General features: G+C 37.7%; 1 gene segment (V, D, J or C); it reads left to right on the top strand.

The window, feature by feature from the left end:
* Positions 1–3638: 3638 nt before the first annotated feature.
* On the top strand, positions 3639–16528 carry LOC120536389. The segment is given in 5 exon segments: positions 3639–3747; positions 10144–10488; positions 12809–13107; positions 16237–16339; positions 16524–16528. Coding segments are annotated over 5 exon segments (861 nt in total).
* Positions 16529–19857: the final 3329 nt, after the last annotated feature.

The following is a 19857-nucleotide window of genomic DNA, read 5'->3' as shown; positions in this document are numbered from 1 at the left end:
ACAGTATATTCTTGTACTTCACTTTAACCTGTTCCCATGTTCTCCTTGTGCTCACGTTTGATCTGGAATTATGACATATTAAATAATAATTAATCTGACACATAGGAAATGAAACGCTGCATTCAGTAAGTACAATGCACACTAATTGGCATTTAATTTGTCGGCCACTTCTGGTTTCTGGTTTGGGCTGCTTTTGCAGTGTTACCCCTTATGCATATTAAATCTTGAAATTCTTCATATCCTTCGAATAAAAGGTCCTGTTCCGCTTGTGTGAAAAAATGCCCATTCTTTCGTCATTTTGTTACAGCCTATCAAAGACTTGTTGATCATGTTTTCTAGACTCGATATATATGGGCTTTTCAATCAGCGGGCGCATTCATCTCGGATGATTAGATCCAGCTAGACTAATCTACTACACAGCTGCGTTTGAAAAACTGACTTATCCCGGATGAGCTTCACCGGCATTAACTCATCCAAGATGAGGCATCTGATCACGGATGATTTAAGCGATGTGCGGAAAATACTCCCCAGGTCTACATATAATTTATACCTTGTTTTTGTTTGAAAAATATAACCGTTGTGACCTCCAGGGGCATTGCAGCACCCTAAAACAACCTCAAACACACAAGTCCTGATATATGTAAGAGGTTTATTTTCACAAAATACCTTCCACAAAGGCATAAAAGTGTTATAAACCAAATATGACACAATTCTTCTTTCTCTTTCTCTCCTTCTACTCCTCCAGGCAAGCTTCATCTTCTTCCACCTGACTCTGACTCGTCTGGAGGTGGTTTAGAGGCCTCTTTTATCTTGGACCAGGGGTTTCTTCAAGCTCTAGGGCATAGCCAAGCAGAAATACAGGTCAATCGATAGTCCCAACAAGTAGGGATTGCGAATCCCATCAGCCGCCCCTGGCACCCAACATGGCTACCTCATGAGACTACAGGTCCAAGCATACCCTGTGTGCGCCCATGTGGGGATCCTAACCCAAGGAATCTGCCACCTAGCGTATTGAGGTAGAAAATATTTTTCAGTGCTTATCTCAATTGTTCCTTCCATTGCACTGACCTCCCAGGATGCCAGTCTCTGCATGCCATCCATTACATCATAAACAGAAGTTTTGAATATTAAGCAAAGTGAGAACCTCACAACCACCTGCTGTTTAGGTAAATATTTTGACAGCGAACATTGACATGAAAAACCTTCAGTTTACTTTGAGGTGGAAGAGGACAAGCCACAATAGTGGAAAGAAAATGCAGAATTCACACACTGTCTGACTTGAACTGCACATTACATGTCCATAGCAGCGCTAACCATCATACAGCCATCAAACAACTGAAAAATATTTTTTATGTACACTATATGCCTGTTCTTTTCACACCAGGATTCTGTATTCTTTGGAATAGGAGCATCATAAAGCTGGAAATAATATGCAATTAAAATAAAATGACAAAAGACGGTCCTTGCATTATTATGGAAAATGATCTTCAAGCCCTATTGCTATGCTACAAAGTTTAGATTGGACATGCTTACAGACCCAATGATATAGAGAGCACTGCAGGGCCATTTAGTCCAGCTCCTCAGCTGGAAACAGGTTTGTCACAAATGTTATGAAGACAATTTTATATATTACAAGAAACAAAATTTTCTATATATTGTGACAGGCGCTATATAAGCCCGACCGCACAGACTGACGAGAGGCACGCACAAAATAAACAGAGGCTTTTATTAATATTCTTCACCTGTGGGACATGTCTTTCCAGTGCTACACAGCCCAACACAATCCCAAAAGCACAATTACCACCAAAACACTCTCTTTCTTCTATTCCACCACTCCTCCTTAAGCTTAGTCCTCCTCCTCCCAACTCTGGCTCCTTGAGTGGTGGTGGCTGGCCTTTATAACCCACCGGAAGTGTTCCAGGTGCTTGACCACCTGGTCCCGATTGCACCTCCGGGTGGGGCTGAAGATTCATCCAGCGAGACTGCTGAGTCCATGCAGCTCCCCTAGCGGCCATCCGAGCCCCAACCAGGCTATGGAGGACTCCATCTCCCATGGAGCCCTGCGGGTGGTTGGAGAATCGCCGTCGGCCAGGCAGGCTGCCACCAAGCATCCCGGGAGGTACTGGACTGCCCATGGTGGCTACCCCGAACATAAGCAGCAGGGGCGTCCTTGCCAGGCATGGGACCCGGCTGTCCTTCACAATATGTAATTATATTTTGTATATGAATGAAAATAGCTGTTGCAAATATTTTAATTAATTACTGAGAGAAGCAAAGTTCTTATTTTGCACAACAGAAACACCACTGCTTACATCCCAAACCATGATTCTTCCTTGTCAACTTTTTCTTTGATATTACATTTGATGAACAACACCTATAGGCTGGCATCCCTTATAAGATGGGTACTCATCCATTACCTGGATGGGAAGCCAAGATAAAGGGAAGACAGAACAATTCCGTCTTTGCCAAGGAATTCAACAATACAAAGAATGTGTTGGCATCCCAGCTGGGAAGGAGAAAAATCTGCACCGGTAGCCAATGCAATGGAAGGATGGGGCAGACAACTAGACGTGGCTACAACCTCCCTGATACACTAGATGGCAGCATCCCTGGGTTTCAATATCCACACAGAAACACACAAGGAATGCTGGGAAGTATAGTGCCATGGAACAGCTCTAGTGTGTTTTCTGGCTCCCGCCAGGGTGTGACTCAGTGACGGTGTAGGTCGGCTCCATGCTCCTTCTTCCATTTTGGGAGCCTTTTAAAGCCGACATTATCGATAGTCATGACTGGGATGAGCTGAATAGATGAGGACAAACACACCAAGCAAGCAAATGGAGAAAATGATAAGAGCGCTGTTATTAAAACAGTTCAACAATCAAAGTGACCTATCAAAATAGTGCATTTCTTCAAAGTAATATCAATAAATAAATAGTCCATAAAAACAGGTGAGATGTGGAGGTTAAAATCAGTCAAATAAATACTCCTTTAAAATGAGGTTAAAACATAGAGAGGAAGCTGTCTTTAAAAACGTGAGTCCTGGTGCAGTCTTTAAAACTGACGCCTCCTTGGCTTAACCCAGTACGGGCTCTTGCAGCCAATGAGACGCCTGTCCAACAGATCAGCTCACCTTCAGTGCTGCTCCTATACTCGGGCCCCTTGTAACCCTCTCTGGCTCCAGGTAGGGCACCCCATCGAGTCTCTGAATCCCGCTGCCTGGCTTACTTCCCTGTGGTCCATGGCACCACCCTCAGTATGTCTCTCTCAGCCTACAGTATGTCACTCAGTCGGAGTGGCTATCAGTCCCTCACACACTCTGAAGGACTTCCTCCAGGCTGTGTGCCTTCTCCACCTTTCTTGCACTCACTTGCACCGGATCTCTCACTCACTTCTACCTTTTCTGTGTCTCTCCATCATTTAACCTCCAGCCTTTTTCCACCCTTGCTTCCTTTTAAAGCAAGGGCGTGGTACAGCTGTGGCAATCAGCAGCTCCTGGCACCAATTTGTGTCATGGGCAATCTTGCACCTGTGCACTAAGTTCAGGGTCGTCCGCTCTTGCATCGAGTATGGGACCCACTCTCACCATGCTACCACACCCCACCTGAAGATGTGAGTCTGGCGATTATTTATTTAAAACTATGCCAACCAGCTGTGGACCTCATTTTACCACAGTCTCCTATGAGCAATGCCCTGACACCAAAAGTACTCCTGGGTCTTCTATAAAAGCAGCTGCTCAGCCTCAGCCTGGTGAGTTGGAGTCAGGAGCAGAGTGTGATCAAAGCTCACCAGGAGGAAGAGAAGGAAAACAATATAAGAAGAGTGTACTGCATTATGTTTGTACTGTACAATTGTTGAAGGAAGCCTCTGGAAAGTATTTTATTGTATTAAAGTCTAAACTTGTGTCTGTGATATTGGGTCTGGAATTTTGGGTGCTGCAATGACCCTTACAGGTCGCACACCCCAATATATTTTGTGTGGCATCAATTATATGATTAACTGGTAAAAAATAATATAATTTTCCTGTTTGTTTACTTGTGGTGTTGGAGTAGAGACCGGAGCTATTTGTATATTAAACAATTCTGTCCCTAATCAAGCAATTGTCTGTTAATTGTTGATATTACCTGTTTGTTCTCTTTCATGTGTCTCATTTATGGGGTAGACTGCTACAATTCATTTGATGCAGTAAAAAGGCTCATATTGTCCATTGAATTTCTATAAGTTTAATAATATCAGTCCCAAATGAGCTTCATTTTGCAAGCTTCAAACATTTTCACTTCGATGTGCATTAGTGCACACAGTTGGACTTTCAGCAACAGTTCTGGGTGTATTGAAATTCTTTCTTCTGTTATTTCTTTGAAAGACTGAGTAGGTACCTTTGTGAGTTTATTTATTTATAAAGCCTTTAAAACAGCAAAGTGGTTTACAATAAAACACCAACATATAAGGCACACAATAACCAAAAGGTAAAAGAAACAGAAACACATAAGAGCTGAAGAAATTCATAATAAAATAAAAATCAAAGAATCAAAACAAAGGACACCGACTTTGTTGGCCTAGCTGTCAGCCAGTGTATTTGTACTTTAATTGATTCACTTATGTGTGTTCTTTTAGTAAATAAACAGTAAAGGCATCTCCATATTCAGCTTCCAGTTGCATATAATCCATTACATTTCTTAAGCTTTTGCCATCCATCCATCCATTATCCAACCTGCTACATCCTAACTACAGGGTCACGGGGTTTGCTAGAGCCAATTTCAGTCAACACAGGGCTTAAGGCACCAGCCCACCACAGGCGCACACACACACACACCAAGCACATACTAGAGACAATTTAGACTCGCCAATGCACCTAACCTGCATGTCTTTGGACTGTGGGAGGAAACCGGAGCACCGGAGGAAACCAACACAGACACGGGGAGAACATGCAAACTCCACGCAGGGAGGACCCGGGAAGTGAACCCAGGTCTCCTTACTGCAGGCAGCAATGCTACCACTGCGCCAATCTTAAGCTTTTGCCTTCACTGATAATTCAGCCTCCTGAATTGGTCAGCCTTTTCCCTTTTACCTCTCCATCCTGTGTAACACTGTTGGTGGTCCTTTGACACAGTGATCTAACTACCATCAACTTTCACAAAAGAAAACGTTGGGAATAATAGCTATGGTGGACGGCCAGAACTCATGGCGGCAGGGACACCCTTGACACTAGGACTGAGGGAGCAGCCATGGGATGCACACTGTGTCCCCGGAAGGCATGATGGCTGCTGGCTCCTTATATAGCCCACCCAGAAGTGCTTCAGGCAATAATTAACCTAATTCAGGCTGCACTTTCAGGTATAGCTGGTTTCCAGCCCACACAGCCATGCAGCTCCCTCCTGCTGGTGGCCACAGAGTCCAACAAGGCTGGGCTCTGAAGTCCCATGCCTGTGTCCCCAATCCCAATGTCAAAGGCGTATGGCGGGCATGGTTCCTGGCCGTCCATCCACATGCTGAGTCAGTATTGTACCTTACAGATCTTTTTGATCTGGGTGCTCTGGACATCACAATTTGCACCCTATTTTAAATGGACTGATCCTCCATACCTTTACTTCCAATGATTCAGCAGACATGACATTTAGGATGTTATTATGGGTTGTAAACAAAGAAAGGATCGCAAATGGAAAAAAATCCACCAAAGTACATGGTAGATCAAAACTGACCTGATAGAAAATGCCGTGTTCAAAATGCGTATCAGCTGTACAACATTATGACATTTAGGAGCTTTTTGCTTTTTGTAAAGTCGAGGTGCTTTATTAAAACCCTTCACATTTCTAAGTTGGAAAGATAACATTTAGAAGTTTATTACAGGTTATGAACAATACTACCCTAAATGCGGTGGAAAATCGACTGAAGTCAACAGTGGGTCAAAAATAACCTGAAATACTTTGTCGCATATCCCTTGCAGGCAATGATTGCTTAAAGTCTGCAATTCATAGACATCACCTGGGGCTGAAGATCTTCTCTGGTAAAGTTCTGCCAAGTCTCTAATAATGCCATCTTCAGCTCCTGCTTGTTTTGGGGATTATCCCTCAGGTTTTCTCTTCAGCATATGGAAGGCCTGCTCATTTGGATTTAAATAGGGTGACTGGCTTGACCATTAAAGAATTTTCCATTTTTAGCTTTGATAAATTCCTCTGTTGCCTCAGCAGTATGTTTGGCTCATTATCGTGTTGTCGGACTAAATGTCACCTGGTGAGTTTGGAGGCATTTACTGGAACCTGAGCAATTCAGATGTTTCTATACATCTCAGAATTCATTGTGCAACTGCCATCAGCAGTTCCATCATCAAAGAAGAGAAATGTCCCAGGACCTGTGGCAGCCATACATGCCTGAGCCATAACACCCCAGCACCGTGTTTAACAGATGAGGAGGTATGTTTTGAATCTTGGGCAGATCCTTTTTGTGTCCACTCTTTGCTCTTGCCATCACTCTGCTGTAGGTTCATCTTTGCCTCATCAGTACACAAAACCATTAACCAGAATTTTGCAGGCTCTTTGAAGTCCTTTTTCACCATCTGTAATCTGGCCATCCTGTTTATGCGGTTTGCACCTTGCAGGGCAACCTCTGCTTCTGTTCATGAAATCTTATGTAGATAGGCGTCTCTGACATGTCCACATGTACTTCCTGAAGACGGTTTCTGATCTGTCAGGCAGGCGTTTGGGGCTTTTTCTTTATCATAATGAGGATTCTTCTGTCATCAGCAATGGTGGTCTACCTTGGCCTACCAGTCCCATTGCAATTACTGAGCTCTTCTTAATGATATTCCAGACAGTTGATTTAGATCATCCTAAGGTGTTACTGATGTCTCAAATGGGTTGATTCTTGTTTTTCAGCTTCATAATGGCTTACTTGACTTTCATTGGCGCAGCTCTTGTCCTCATGTTAAACAATCGCAACTGCAGACTCCAAAGGGTAGAAGCAAGCTGAGGTATCTTATGAAGCCATGAAACAAACCTGATGAATCACAAACACCTGTGACACCAATTGTATCAAACATTAAGCTAATTTTTCATTTCAACATTGTCCCTTACATTGTGCTATTTTTTTATTATTATTTTAAATTTTTGAGTCCATCACAAATTAAAATCAATCAACAGTTGCTTTTATTCATGCATTAAATATAAGAAGTTTACTGGCGAGTATATCAACTATAAAAATGTTAAGTCAACAATCTTGGAAAAGGTAACCTTACAATTTTCCTGATTAAGACATAACATAATTCTTAGGAATTTTGCAGGTTAGTGTGTAATTTTAACAAGCACATTTTTGGGTGAAGCAAACCACATGCTACAAGACAATGTTAAAGCAAGTCTTGTCAAATGGTGTTCTTATGTAAAAGCTTGATAGTTTCACAGTTTTGTCTTCTGTAGTTAGAGCCTGAAATAATGAGCTATTGTTCATCCAAACAGAAAATGCATATAAAACAAGCCCCAATCTCATGAGGTCTACCCAAATGTAGGACTGCAAAATCAGTAACAGCATTCACTGTGTACACAATGCAAATTAAAACAGAATATGCTGGGAAGGCACCCAGAATTAAAAATGATAACTTGGAGAGAGACAGCAAACAATGAGAATCAAACAAGGCCATCTGTCAAATACTTTTAATTCAGCTAAAAAGGGATTCTACTTTAAGCAATAAAGAAAATATCAAGTGTTACAGCACACTACGGGTGCATCATAATAATTCTACACATGCATATTCAAGGCCTAGACTGAAGTTTATTAAATTACATCTAAAATATTAAATATAATGTGAAATATTTCAACAGTGGGCTGGCACCCTGCCCTGGGTTTGTTTCCTGCCTTGCCCTGTGTTGGCTGGGATTGGCTCCAGCAGACCCCGTGACCCTGTAGTTAGGATTTTGTGGGTTGGATAATAGATGGATGGATGAAATATTTATCATTACTTTATACATGCTATCAAGAACAAATGGAATTTGTTATTCCATGTTGAAAATGATTCAATTATTCCATCAAGGCAGAAAAGCAATGTTACAATATCTTTTAGTTTTATCTAGGCCAGTATCTATTCTCCTTTTTAAGTGTAAATAACATAACAGTTTTCTGTTCATTCGTATATAGTCTCAAGAGGGTCCAACAGTCGCAATATGCTGCGGAGGCTTTATTTATTTTTTTTTTTTTTGTCATAGTCTTGTGGTTAAACAAGAAACCAATCATTTTGAAGCAGTCAAGCATTTTTGTAATAGTTCTTTGTACTTTGAGGAAATAGAAGTGTACAATATGGTTTGGATTAATATAAACGTTTGGATTTTATTCCTCACAGGTGAGTACTATACAATTTTAATATTTAAAGAGAATATAAAAGTAGTTTTCATTTAATTTAGAAATTAAAGTCAGGAAAATGAGATAAAGTGTTTTTACAATTAAATGTAATCTCATTAAGTCAGAGCCCAATGTGCTTTAATATAAGTACAAATGCAGCATGTTTTAAATTACATGCAACATAAAATCAAAATTCAAAGCAGAATGTTGAAACATGTTTACAAAAACATAATGTATATATTTCCTTACAACTGGAATTCATCTTATTATGCAGACATCATTTATGAAAGCTGCTTAGAGTGATCTCAGCATGTTTTATCTCCTACATTCTCTCTGTGTCAGTTAGATTAGGTTACCCCTATGGACTTAGACTTCATGCTTTCTTTCAGAGTTGAAAGAAATGCAGTTAAATGTAGTGCTTACTGTGATGAGAAGCAACAGAAACCCACCCCAGCCAACACCTTTCTACCAGATGCTATGGACAAAAGACTTACATTTCTGTGAGTTTAAACTGAGTAAGTGGGCCATAAAAATAGGCATATTAAAAGCAGCATCACAGCATATTGGCATTGCACCTTTTCCTTGCCCTGTCCACCTTAGACGATTGCTCTTAAGTTTTCTTTACTAACATGTCCTCAAACTGATTTGATTTTTAAATCTGCAGAAAAGATATCTTTGTAAACATGAAATCCATTTGACAAACAATATGTGATTAAAAGATATTTGGACATTACATTGTGAAAAGCGATCAATATGTGTTTTTCATTTGTAAAATAATTGTAAATGGTATGTGGAACAATTGATGTAATTCCAGATTTAATAACTGTTTAGTAACTCTTAATGAAAAATTTAGGTTAAGCGCAAGAATTTATCTTTCATAAAACTGAAAGGAAATCCATCACCCACAACATTCTATTAGCTTTGAAAATATTGTAAAACTGGATGCTTTGTAGTTAAAAATATTCTGATACTGAGTTGCAGATACACTTTAAAAAGAGGAAGAAGTTAAAACGTAATTCAGTCGCACTCAGAAGCTTATAGCTTCAAAAATACACTTCAGTTACTCTTTAGTTATTTACCATCCTGTATAAGTCTGAAACACATCAGTAACATCAATGTATATACAAAGAGAGCCAGCTGCATTTTTTCATCTCTTTAATGTTTATTTGAAGAGCTTCACCTTAATTGTTCTTTATTGTTAACATGAATTTAAACTGTAAGCAGCTAACTAGATAGATAGATCCTTTAAAATGCAATAAATAACTATTTATTTATTTATTTATTTATATCAGTGATCCAATGAACAGTTCTTTGCCAGGTTACTTTAATTGTAATGTAACTGTAGGAAATAAAGGGTGCAGCTATGGTGCGGTACTCTTACCTTTTCATCATGTGTGCCAATTACTGTAATGAAATTTCACCTTAATTTTAGCTTATGCTTCTGATATCAATCTAAGTGAAAAGACAGTAAACAGAGTAAACTACCGTATCTGGAGGAAAGTCTAAGCAGAAACAACAGGATTGTGCAAATTCCAAACATTCACTGCCAGCTAGTACTCAAACTCAAGAGCTGGGATCATAAACCTCCTAGTTTTAGGTGAAAAATTATTAATTAAATGGTTAGTATTAAATTATAATAAAACATTACATGTTTCATAAGATTGTTTCATCTATGAAATATCTAAACGTAAGAAATCCATATTACAACATACTTTTGAAGTATAAGCATTAAAGGCTTAAATATGAATGCTTTAGAAGGAACAAGGATTAGCAATAACTTATTATTATTTTGTTTTAATCTGATTTTTTTTTTTTTGGCAGGTGTCACCCTAAGCTTTGCAGTTCATATTCTCCTCTCTCCTTCATCTCTCTCTGTTCTGCTTGGACAAAATGCTCAGTTCTTCTGTATTGTGGAGGAAGGAGAAGGCTGTAGAATTTTAAAGTTGCACTGGCATCACAGGAACATGCATCCAGCTGGCACTGAGGCCAAAGAAAATAAACTCCTTACTGAAGGTCGCTTTAATATTACCAAACGCTCAAACATCAGTAGCAGTCTGTTCATTACAAACATGGGGTTTTGTGACATCGGTCACATCATATGTTCAGCCTATTGTATACAAAAAACAATAGTGTCCATTAACAAGAGCTCCCTACTGTCAGTGAAAGGTAATCAAAGTACTTACAATGTCTTCTAAAACTATTTAACATAAATGTATATAGAATTTAATTACACTGGTCAACAAATACCTTGTTACAGAACAATTTAGGGGTGTTTTTAATGCTGATTTCAGAAATGTACACTACTCAGAATTTTTCTTTCACCCATAGTTTTGGGGTATGTATTTTTAGTTAGGCTGTATTTTAGTACAGTATATAAACCTTTATTAAAATATATGGGTTTTTAAAGTTAAGTTTATGATCAAATGTTTTATTGCTGTTTGTGAACAGTTTATAATTTCCCAGAATAGCCTAAAAGAGGCTTGTTGTGCGAGAGTTTCACATATGGACATGCTGAGACTGGAGTCTACTTGTTGTCTGAGGTGCAGTTCCATGGTAGTTGGTGACCACATGCCAATGTGTTAACATCTTTAAAAATATTTTATTTTTGATTCTCATCTGCTGAGGGGTCAGCAATGAGTATCGTGAATAGTGTCATCAGGACATTTCTGAAATATAAAAGTGATACCAAAGCAAGTGGAGTCTCAATGTGCTTGTTGGCTACTGATGAACCCTTCAAGGGGATATTCCTGAGGCCAAGTATAGCAGAAAATTGTCTACATTTTAGGTGAGATGTTCCCACCATGTATATATAGTGTAACTATATGTTTATTTCAGTACTATGTCAGTTAAAACCCTTGTGTGACGGAGAAATTCTCATTACATATTTTAATTCAGCACAACAAATATTGTAAGATTAACTATTGTATTGATTCATATGAGAAAAAGGTTACATTTTGTTATTCAATGTTATTTTTAACTTTTAAATTTAGTTTTCAAACACTATCCAGTCAATGATAGCATTTGAATCACCATGACAAAAACATGACAGTATGTTTGTGCAGGTGGGTTTTTTCCCAAGGGTTTCTAGTTCTCCTCCCTTACTCAACGATGCACATGTTGGTTTAGAGGGCACCTCTAAATTGGTCCCTGTATGAATGAGAGTGATCTGCAATAATCAGAGATCTTGTCCATGGTTAGTTCATTCTTTTGTCCATTCCTACTCGTGATCCTGAAATGGAAAAGCAGGTTGGAAAATTTAAGAATGGAAACCAGGCTCAAAATAAATCAATTTACTCTGCTGAATTTAATTTTTCAGTTTTTCAATAAAATGTTTCACAAAACAAATGTAATTATATTCTAGCTGAAGCTCTGTTAAATCTAGTTTTCCAAAGAGGAATGTATAATTTGCTGGAAGCCTGTTTCTTGGAAAGGGAATGGTTGGGGTAGAAGTAGGGTAAAGTGACAGGTTATCTGAAGTGCAGTTTCTTAAGCCTCTTGCTCTTGGCACTTGGAAAAGGAATTGCTTGGAGAGTACTGGAATAGTGAGAGGATTTCAACTAATTTCCAAAACTGGGCATAATTACTTTCACTTGTCTTAAAATGTAATCATTACATTTCCAAATGTATATACACTTGTGAAAATTACAGTAAAACAGGGCAGATTTCCAAGCCAATATCATGATTCATTCTGAGTAAACAATAAGAAGAAAAAATACATAAATTAAATCAACATTTGGTATGTCCACCTTTGCCATTTCTGTTCGGCAAAGGTGTCATGACGTCTCTGACACTATTTGTATGGTTTCAAGCCTTTGGAGAACTTCCTACTGTTTCACTACATAGTTTGGCTGTCTGACTTGTAATTTCACACTGGCTTGAAAATGCTGAGATCGGTGTCTGTGTGGATCATACCATCTGTTGAAGGTTTAACTGCTCCTGTTTTTGTTGAATAGTTATTTTTTATCATTATTATTATCTTGTGTTTGAGGTCATTGTCATCCTGCAGAATGAAGTTGAGCCCAACCAGATACCTCCTTGATGGTACTGAGTGAGATGGATGGATAAGAATCTGTTTGTACTTCTCAGCATTGAGATGGCAATCAGTTTTGGTCAGATTACTGAAATTGTCTCAGAAAATTGTCCTCTGATTCTGTTATGTCTTTGGGCCTGCCAGACCTGTCCTTGTTTTCTACAGTTTCTAAGTTCCTTTTGATAGTGTAGGAAACTATAATCACTGACATCTTTGCAATTTCTCTAAAAAGACCTAAACTTTTAAGAGTTGTAATGGTCTATTCTATCTTCCTTTGTTATTTGCCTTTTTCCCACCACTGTGATCAGAAAATCCAGTGCAAAATTGCACAAGTATGGTTCAAAGGGTGAACCAACACAGTTTGCTCCAACACTTCTTTTACGCATGTAGAGGGTTTACACTTTTTTATTAAGCTCTATTATATTTTCCTACTGCTTTTTTGTTTCTTTGTCATAGCGGTTCCCAAACTGAACATTTTTTACCAGACATCAGTTGATGATCCCAGTGTACTGACACTGACTTGCATCGCTGAAGGTTTCTACCCCTCTGATATAACCCTGTCCTGGGTCCATTCTGTCCAAGAGGTGCCCAACAGCAGGGAGCAAACACCTGCCACTCTCCTTCAGGATGGGACCTACAACATCAGCTCAACACTTCAGGTCAAAGATTCTCTTTGGAGCCCCGAGGTGGAGATTGGTTGTGAAGCAAATCACAGTTCTCTGACACAGCCATTGATGAAGAAAATTAGAAAAGAGGTAATTGAGTGACATGTCAATATCTGTATGCATGGGGATTGAATTCAGTTTTGTTAAATTTGACTTGTGGAATATGGAATGTTATTTTCCTCAAATAAAATTGATTATATACTGTATGTATGTATGTATGTATTATTGGATGTAATGTGAGACAATCCTTATTTTGTAATATATTACCAATCATTTAAACATTATATTTCTTTGAATTCAGTAATCCTATTAATGGAAGGACTTCTCAATGGCACAAAATGTCTTTTTACTTTGACTCATGCATTGTGGCTTTCTATCATCATCAGTAAGCAAAGTACATTTGAATATTGGCAGCCATACAACCTGATAAATGCTGATGTGTCGTTTCAGGCAGCACACAGACTTGTAGTTACTTTAAATGTCTCTAGTTCATTTTGGTCAGCTTTCTTCAGAACAGGGCATGCCTGTTTCAATATTGGTGCCGAGTTGTGCTCCTCATGGCAATGGTGTGACAGAGAGATGCTTCTTCATTGTGATGTTTGTAAGAGAGAAATAGGGAGGGATAAACCAAGCAAATGTATAGGTTTTCTGTTCAAACCTTATAGCCAATAACACATACAGTAGTGGTACTTAAAGGCTTCTGATACAAGTCAATTCCAAACAGCCATACTTCAGACCAATGGGGCACAGAATACCTTCACAGCTGCCCCAAAATCATTTGTGTAGCTGATATTTACCAGCTAGGGTAGTCTGGCTTTCCTGTGGGGTTGACTGAGAGAGTCCTGAAGAGAATCACTTGCCAAACTGGTTTGTGGCATTTCCCCAACCCTGTCATAAAATTACAACGAGACTCAGTCCTAAAAGGGAGCGGGATACTTAACCATACAAGTAAAGACATACAAAATAATTTATCAACTTATATGTAAAATTTTACAGCACAACAGGCATTCTGCACAGGGGTGATTTATGCTTTGTATCCAATATTGCCAGGATAAGCATTACCTCGCTGTGCCTCTAAACTGAATACATAGTAATGAGAACAGTTAGATGGATTCACATTAGCACGTTTCATATTTAAATTGTCACCCTGGACTTAGAGTAGAGCATTTTACTGTCTACTGAGGAAGTTAAGGTGATTTGACTGCTATGTGTAGCTAATGTAAAGCTACCTGAATGAATGTGGTTCAGTAGAGGCCTCAAAAAAAATATTCATTATATCTGTGGGGGTATTATAATATAAAAATGTTAAGAAACACTATTAATCTGATAAAAGAGATGTGTGATATTTTGAAACTGCCATGATCTTGATTTTTTTTTTTTTACAGATTATGTCTTTTATTTATACAACAGCAAATGTTGCAATACACAGTTTGTAAAATGACACATCAGTATGGAAACACCTTTAAATCCTGTTTAAATCATTTTCAATTATTTAATAACAATGCTTATTTTTGTACATTATTTCATTTATTTTTCCATCCCTTTAATGCTAAACTAATTTAGAGTCACTAATACATCGTACAATTTATTGGAATGTGGGAAGAAATGTGAGAAGAAAATTGGAGCATCTAGAAAAGAAAAAGTACAGAAATTATTTGAAACATTAAGTTAAATCCAATTCAGAAGTGTTTGTGAGGTTGGGACATGTATTAACAGCACTGGGAAAGACCCTTTAATTAATTCTGGATGCGTCTATTGGCGTCTATTGAAGGGCAGAGACACACACACACACAGACAATTAGCGTCATCAATCAACATAATGCACATGTATCTGAGTAGGTGTGGAAAGAAAACCACATTGCTAAGGAAAACAAAAAAATAAACAGTAAAATATAAAAAAAAAACAGGCAGACAAGGTAAAACAAGCCTATGTTTGAATTTCAAGTTAGGGCTCTTCATAGTGAGACTACAACTCCGACAGTTGTGGTTTTCATACCTCTACACATTCGATGTAAATGTTTGCTTAAGTTAATCTAAATCTACAGCCTAATCAGTTTGGGAGTACTTGCTTTATTATATGAGGATTGCATTTGTTTTATAGTTTATATACTTTATTTAAAGCATAATTTAATTTATAGTACAGCTTGCTTTTGGTCTTTTTCAGTGTGTACATTCAATTATTAAGTGCATTGCAGGTTCTAAATGTTACTAAAAATGTATCTGTGTAAGGAATAAAAAGATTGCAGTTTAAAATTCTTTAAACTACTACTGTACATGCAGCAGCATTGAAAACTCCTTAAGTTATTTTTTTATTTATGTTAAGTATGAGATCCATTGACCTTATGTGTCACTAAACATGCATTGAACCACTTTGCATAATAAATGTAAGCCTATAAAATATATGGTCACTATTATAATGTATTTAAAGAATACTTCTCGTTCTGAATGTACCAGTATAATACAAACTATGATGAGAACAAGCCAATTTGACCAACATAGCTTGTCAATCATTATTCTCTTAACTTTTGCCTTCATCTGCCACTCTACTTAGTAGTTTATTTAGTGTGTATATAGTTCTCTTTCAACTTTTTTTCCAAATTTTGCCCTTAACCATTTTACTTTTGTGTCCATGTCCTTACTGAAGAACCCATTTTAAAGTAACAGCTGGTACCCACTATAATAATTTTAAACAGCCATACCATTCTTCTTTTAATCTTTTTTTTTTCTTGTAATTTAAAATGCCCAACTTCTTCAGATAGATAGATAGATAGATAGATAGATAGATAGATAGATAGATAGATAGATAGATAGATAGATAGATAGATAGATAGATAGATAGATAGATAGATAGATAGATAGATAGATACTTTATTAATCCCAAGGGAAATTCACATTCTTTCCTTTCATCTCATATAGACTAGTGGCTTTTTGTTGGACTATTTCAGGCATTGCTACAGTGCCTTTTTTAATTATGTTATATTGAGACTATGGGTGAGTTCTCACTTTTGCGTTATATAACTTAAGCATCACCTCCTTTCACTTGTACTTAACACATTGTGATATACAACCTAACATCCTACTAGTCTTCTTAATGACTTTTCACACTCCAAAATGAATGAAAATTCAAAAAGTGATACCCTTAATATCTTTGTGGTTTCTCCTAGACAACAATGAGATCAAAAAGAAATAAAATTGAGATATTTTCTTCTGTCTTTTTAGATCTTTCTCCTGAGGAAATATATCCTAGTGTTCTCACAAGTGTCTCCTTTTGAGTTTCATCAGAAATCTCAGCAAAGTTATACATTGAGCTCAGATGTTCCAAGTAATGTATTGGAATTTTTTTTTTTTTGTAATTTGAAAGTATTTGCATTGCGTGCTCAGTAATATCTGATGAAATGTATGGACAGTTGTTTGTGGTAATAAAACACCTTACTAGGTTTACAAAACAGTACTAATTGCTTCTGAATAATATGATTATTTGCTCTAATTTATATTGCTGTTCACAGATTAGATCATGCTATTTCTGGTAGAAAAGGTAGGCAGTGTGACACAGTTATTAAAACTGTGGACTTCAAACCATGAGGTTGTGGGTGGAGATCCCACTACTGACACCGCTGTGTGACCATGAGCAAATCACCTCCCTGCCTGTACTCCAACTGGCAAAGGACATATAACTAATTGTATGTTAGATATCATAAGTCACATTGAAGAAAAACACCAGTCCAATAATCAGTAAAAATATTCAGTCTTGAAAGAGATTAAAACAAACTAGAACTAGATGTTACAAAGTATAACATGCTTTTCAAACCAAATTCTAAGTTTTGACTCCATTCACCTCAATTTTATCTTATGTGGAATTTTTTTCTAAAGCAGTGAACGAGCAGATCAGACAAACAACACTGAATAATCAAAGGCTGCAAGTACTTTAGCGTCAGATTCACTAATTAATCAATAATGGATTAATTAAACAATTAGAACACCTAGAAAAGTAAAATGAAAATCAAGATAAAAATATTGTTAACAAGAAAAAATACATCATTCCCATATAACTGCTTGGTACATTTTGATAAATACACACACACACACACACACACACACACACACACATATATATATATATATATATATATATATATATATATAGTGATAAAAACACAGACCAGACATCATAAAAGGTTTGGGACAGCCACCTGTATGATATCCCTGGCTGCAAAAGGTTTTGAAATTGTCAGAGATGTTCACAATACTGAGTCCAAAACAGAGCTGATTCCTTGGTAGTAAAATGGCGGCTTTAAAGGCCCATATAGGAAGTGATGTCATTGTAGGGGCAGGACCCACAAGTGATGCCATCTGGACCAGAAGTGATGTCATCAAGGGTGAGACCTGGAAGTGATGTCTTCTGAGGTACCGGAACCTGCCAGGAATTTTGGGAAATGTCTGCAAGGATCTGAGAAAGGCAGTTAGTGCACCCTGCCACCCCAGTAGGATGTTGTATTACCATTACTTAAGCCCTTTAGTTGCCTCCTACTCACACGCGTGTGACAATATATATACAATATATATATATATACAATATCCATCCATCCATTTTCTAACCCGCTGAATCCGAATACAGGGTCACGGGGGTCTGCTGGAGCCAATCCCAGCCAACACAGGGCACAAGGCAGGAACCAATCCTGGGCAGGGTGCCAACCCACGCAGTATATATACTATATATATATATATATATATATATATATATATATATATATATATATATATATATATATATATATATATATATATATATATATATATATATATATATATATATATATATATATATATATATATATATATATATATATTTACCAAACTTAGTTTTGTAATTTCTATATTGTTCCCAAAATACACAACTTGGGAAATAATACATAACTTAATTAGCTCAGGAGTCCAATTAAAAACAGAAGCTGGTTGGAACAAAACCTGCAGTCACAGGGGCCACAGGATCGAGGCTGGGAAACACTGGTCTAAAATGTCTCCTAAGGAATTTAAAAGAAACATTTTTAGCAAAAGTTGACTCTTAAATGAAACAGAAATTAGAATCTTTTTACGTCTCATGAACCATCAAAGTTAAATTTTGAGCAGTAAAATTTCCTATGAGATATCTGGATGTGGTCAGTGAAGCACCAACAATGACATTTAGATCCTCTCATAATATGTATTTTCAGGTTTCAATCACCCCATTATATATTAAAATCTAACATTTTACTTTCCAAGTGTAATACTTTGCATTAAATTTCAACTGTCACAATTCTGTCCAAGTCTGATTTCTGTCCTAGGCCATCTGTAATGATTCTGCTGCCCTTAAGGTGTCCAGCATTCCACCATTTCAGTATCATCTGTAAACTTAACCTGCTATTTAGTTCAAGTGTTACTATGGCTTCAGCACTAATCACCACTTTTAGCATCACAAAGTTCTGATACAGTTGCTCTCAATATAACCCTTTATTTCCTGTGTTTGAGCCAATATACCAACCTATAGACCGCACCTTTAAATCCCCATTGTTTTATTTTGACCACTAATCTCTCATGTGGGACCTTATTAAAAGCCTGAATATCAAGATCTTGTATATCAAGTATATTGTATGCATGACTGTAATAATATGGTTTTGTTTGTTCCTCACATCCAAGCCTAAACTTACTATTAACTAATGTGCCTGTTCTTGACATGTTTGGTTCAATCTTTTGTGTAATAATTTTTCCATCAATTTATCATTGATATATGTTACACTTTCCAGTCAATACTTAGTATGATCCGCCTGACTATATAATAGGATAATTGTTCCAATCTATGAATAGATTATTTCTGAAAACACATTAAAAATATACATTTGTTTCAACATAAAAATCACTTACCTAACATTGTGTGGGTCCCTATTGTACCAGAAAACAGCTCTGACCCATTCAGACATGGCCTCTAAAGACCTCTAAAGTTGTCCTGTTGTATCAAGCAACAAAAATTTGCAGCAGATCCTTTAAATCCTGTAAATTGTGAGATGGGGCCTCCATTGATCGGACTTGTTTTAAAAGCACATCCTACAGATGTTGTATTGGATTGAGATCTGGGAAATTTGGAGGCTAAGTCAACACCTTAAATATTTGTCATGTTCCTCAAACTATTCCTGAACAACTTGTGCAGTGTGGCAGGGCACATTATCCTGGTGATAGATTCCACCACCATCCAGGAATTTCGTTGCCTTGAAGGGGTATACATAGTCTATAGCAGTATTTAGGTAAGAGGTACTTGTCAAAGTAATATCCACATGAATGTCAGGAGTGAAGGTCTTCCAGCAGAACATCTCCCAAAGCATCACACTACCTTCAGCATTTTGCCTTCCACCCATAGTGCATCTTGCAGCAAACACTTTCCTCAGTTAAATGATGCATACACACCCGGCTGTCCACATGATCTAAAAGAAAATATGATTCATCAGACTAGGCCGCCTTCTTCCATTGCTCCATGGGTCAGCTGTGATGCTCACGTGCTATTGTTGGCCCTTTAAGCAGTTGACAGAGATCATCAGTGGAATTCTGCAGCAATGCAGTCCCTTATGCAACAAGCTGTGATGCTCTGTATGTTCTGACACCTTTCCCTCCTGGCCAGCATTAAGTTTTTCAGCAATGTGTACTAAAGTAGCTTTTCCATGGAATCAGACCAGATGGGCCAGCCTTCGCCCCAAATGCACATCAATGAGCTTTTGGCTCCCATAATCCTGTTACTGATCACTAGATACCCAGAACACCCCACAAGACCTGCCTTTCTGGAGATGCTCTGACCTGGTCTACTAGCTTGCCCAT

Source organism: Polypterus senegalus, chromosome 10 (assembly GCF_016835505.1).
Source record: "Polypterus senegalus isolate Bchr_013 chromosome 10, ASM1683550v1, whole genome shotgun sequence".
NCBI lineage: Eukaryota > Metazoa > Chordata > Cladistia > Polypteriformes > Polypteridae > Polypterus > Polypterus senegalus.
The sequence above is the reverse complement of the archived record's forward strand: the minus strand, read 5'-3'. Positions and strand labels throughout refer to the sequence as shown.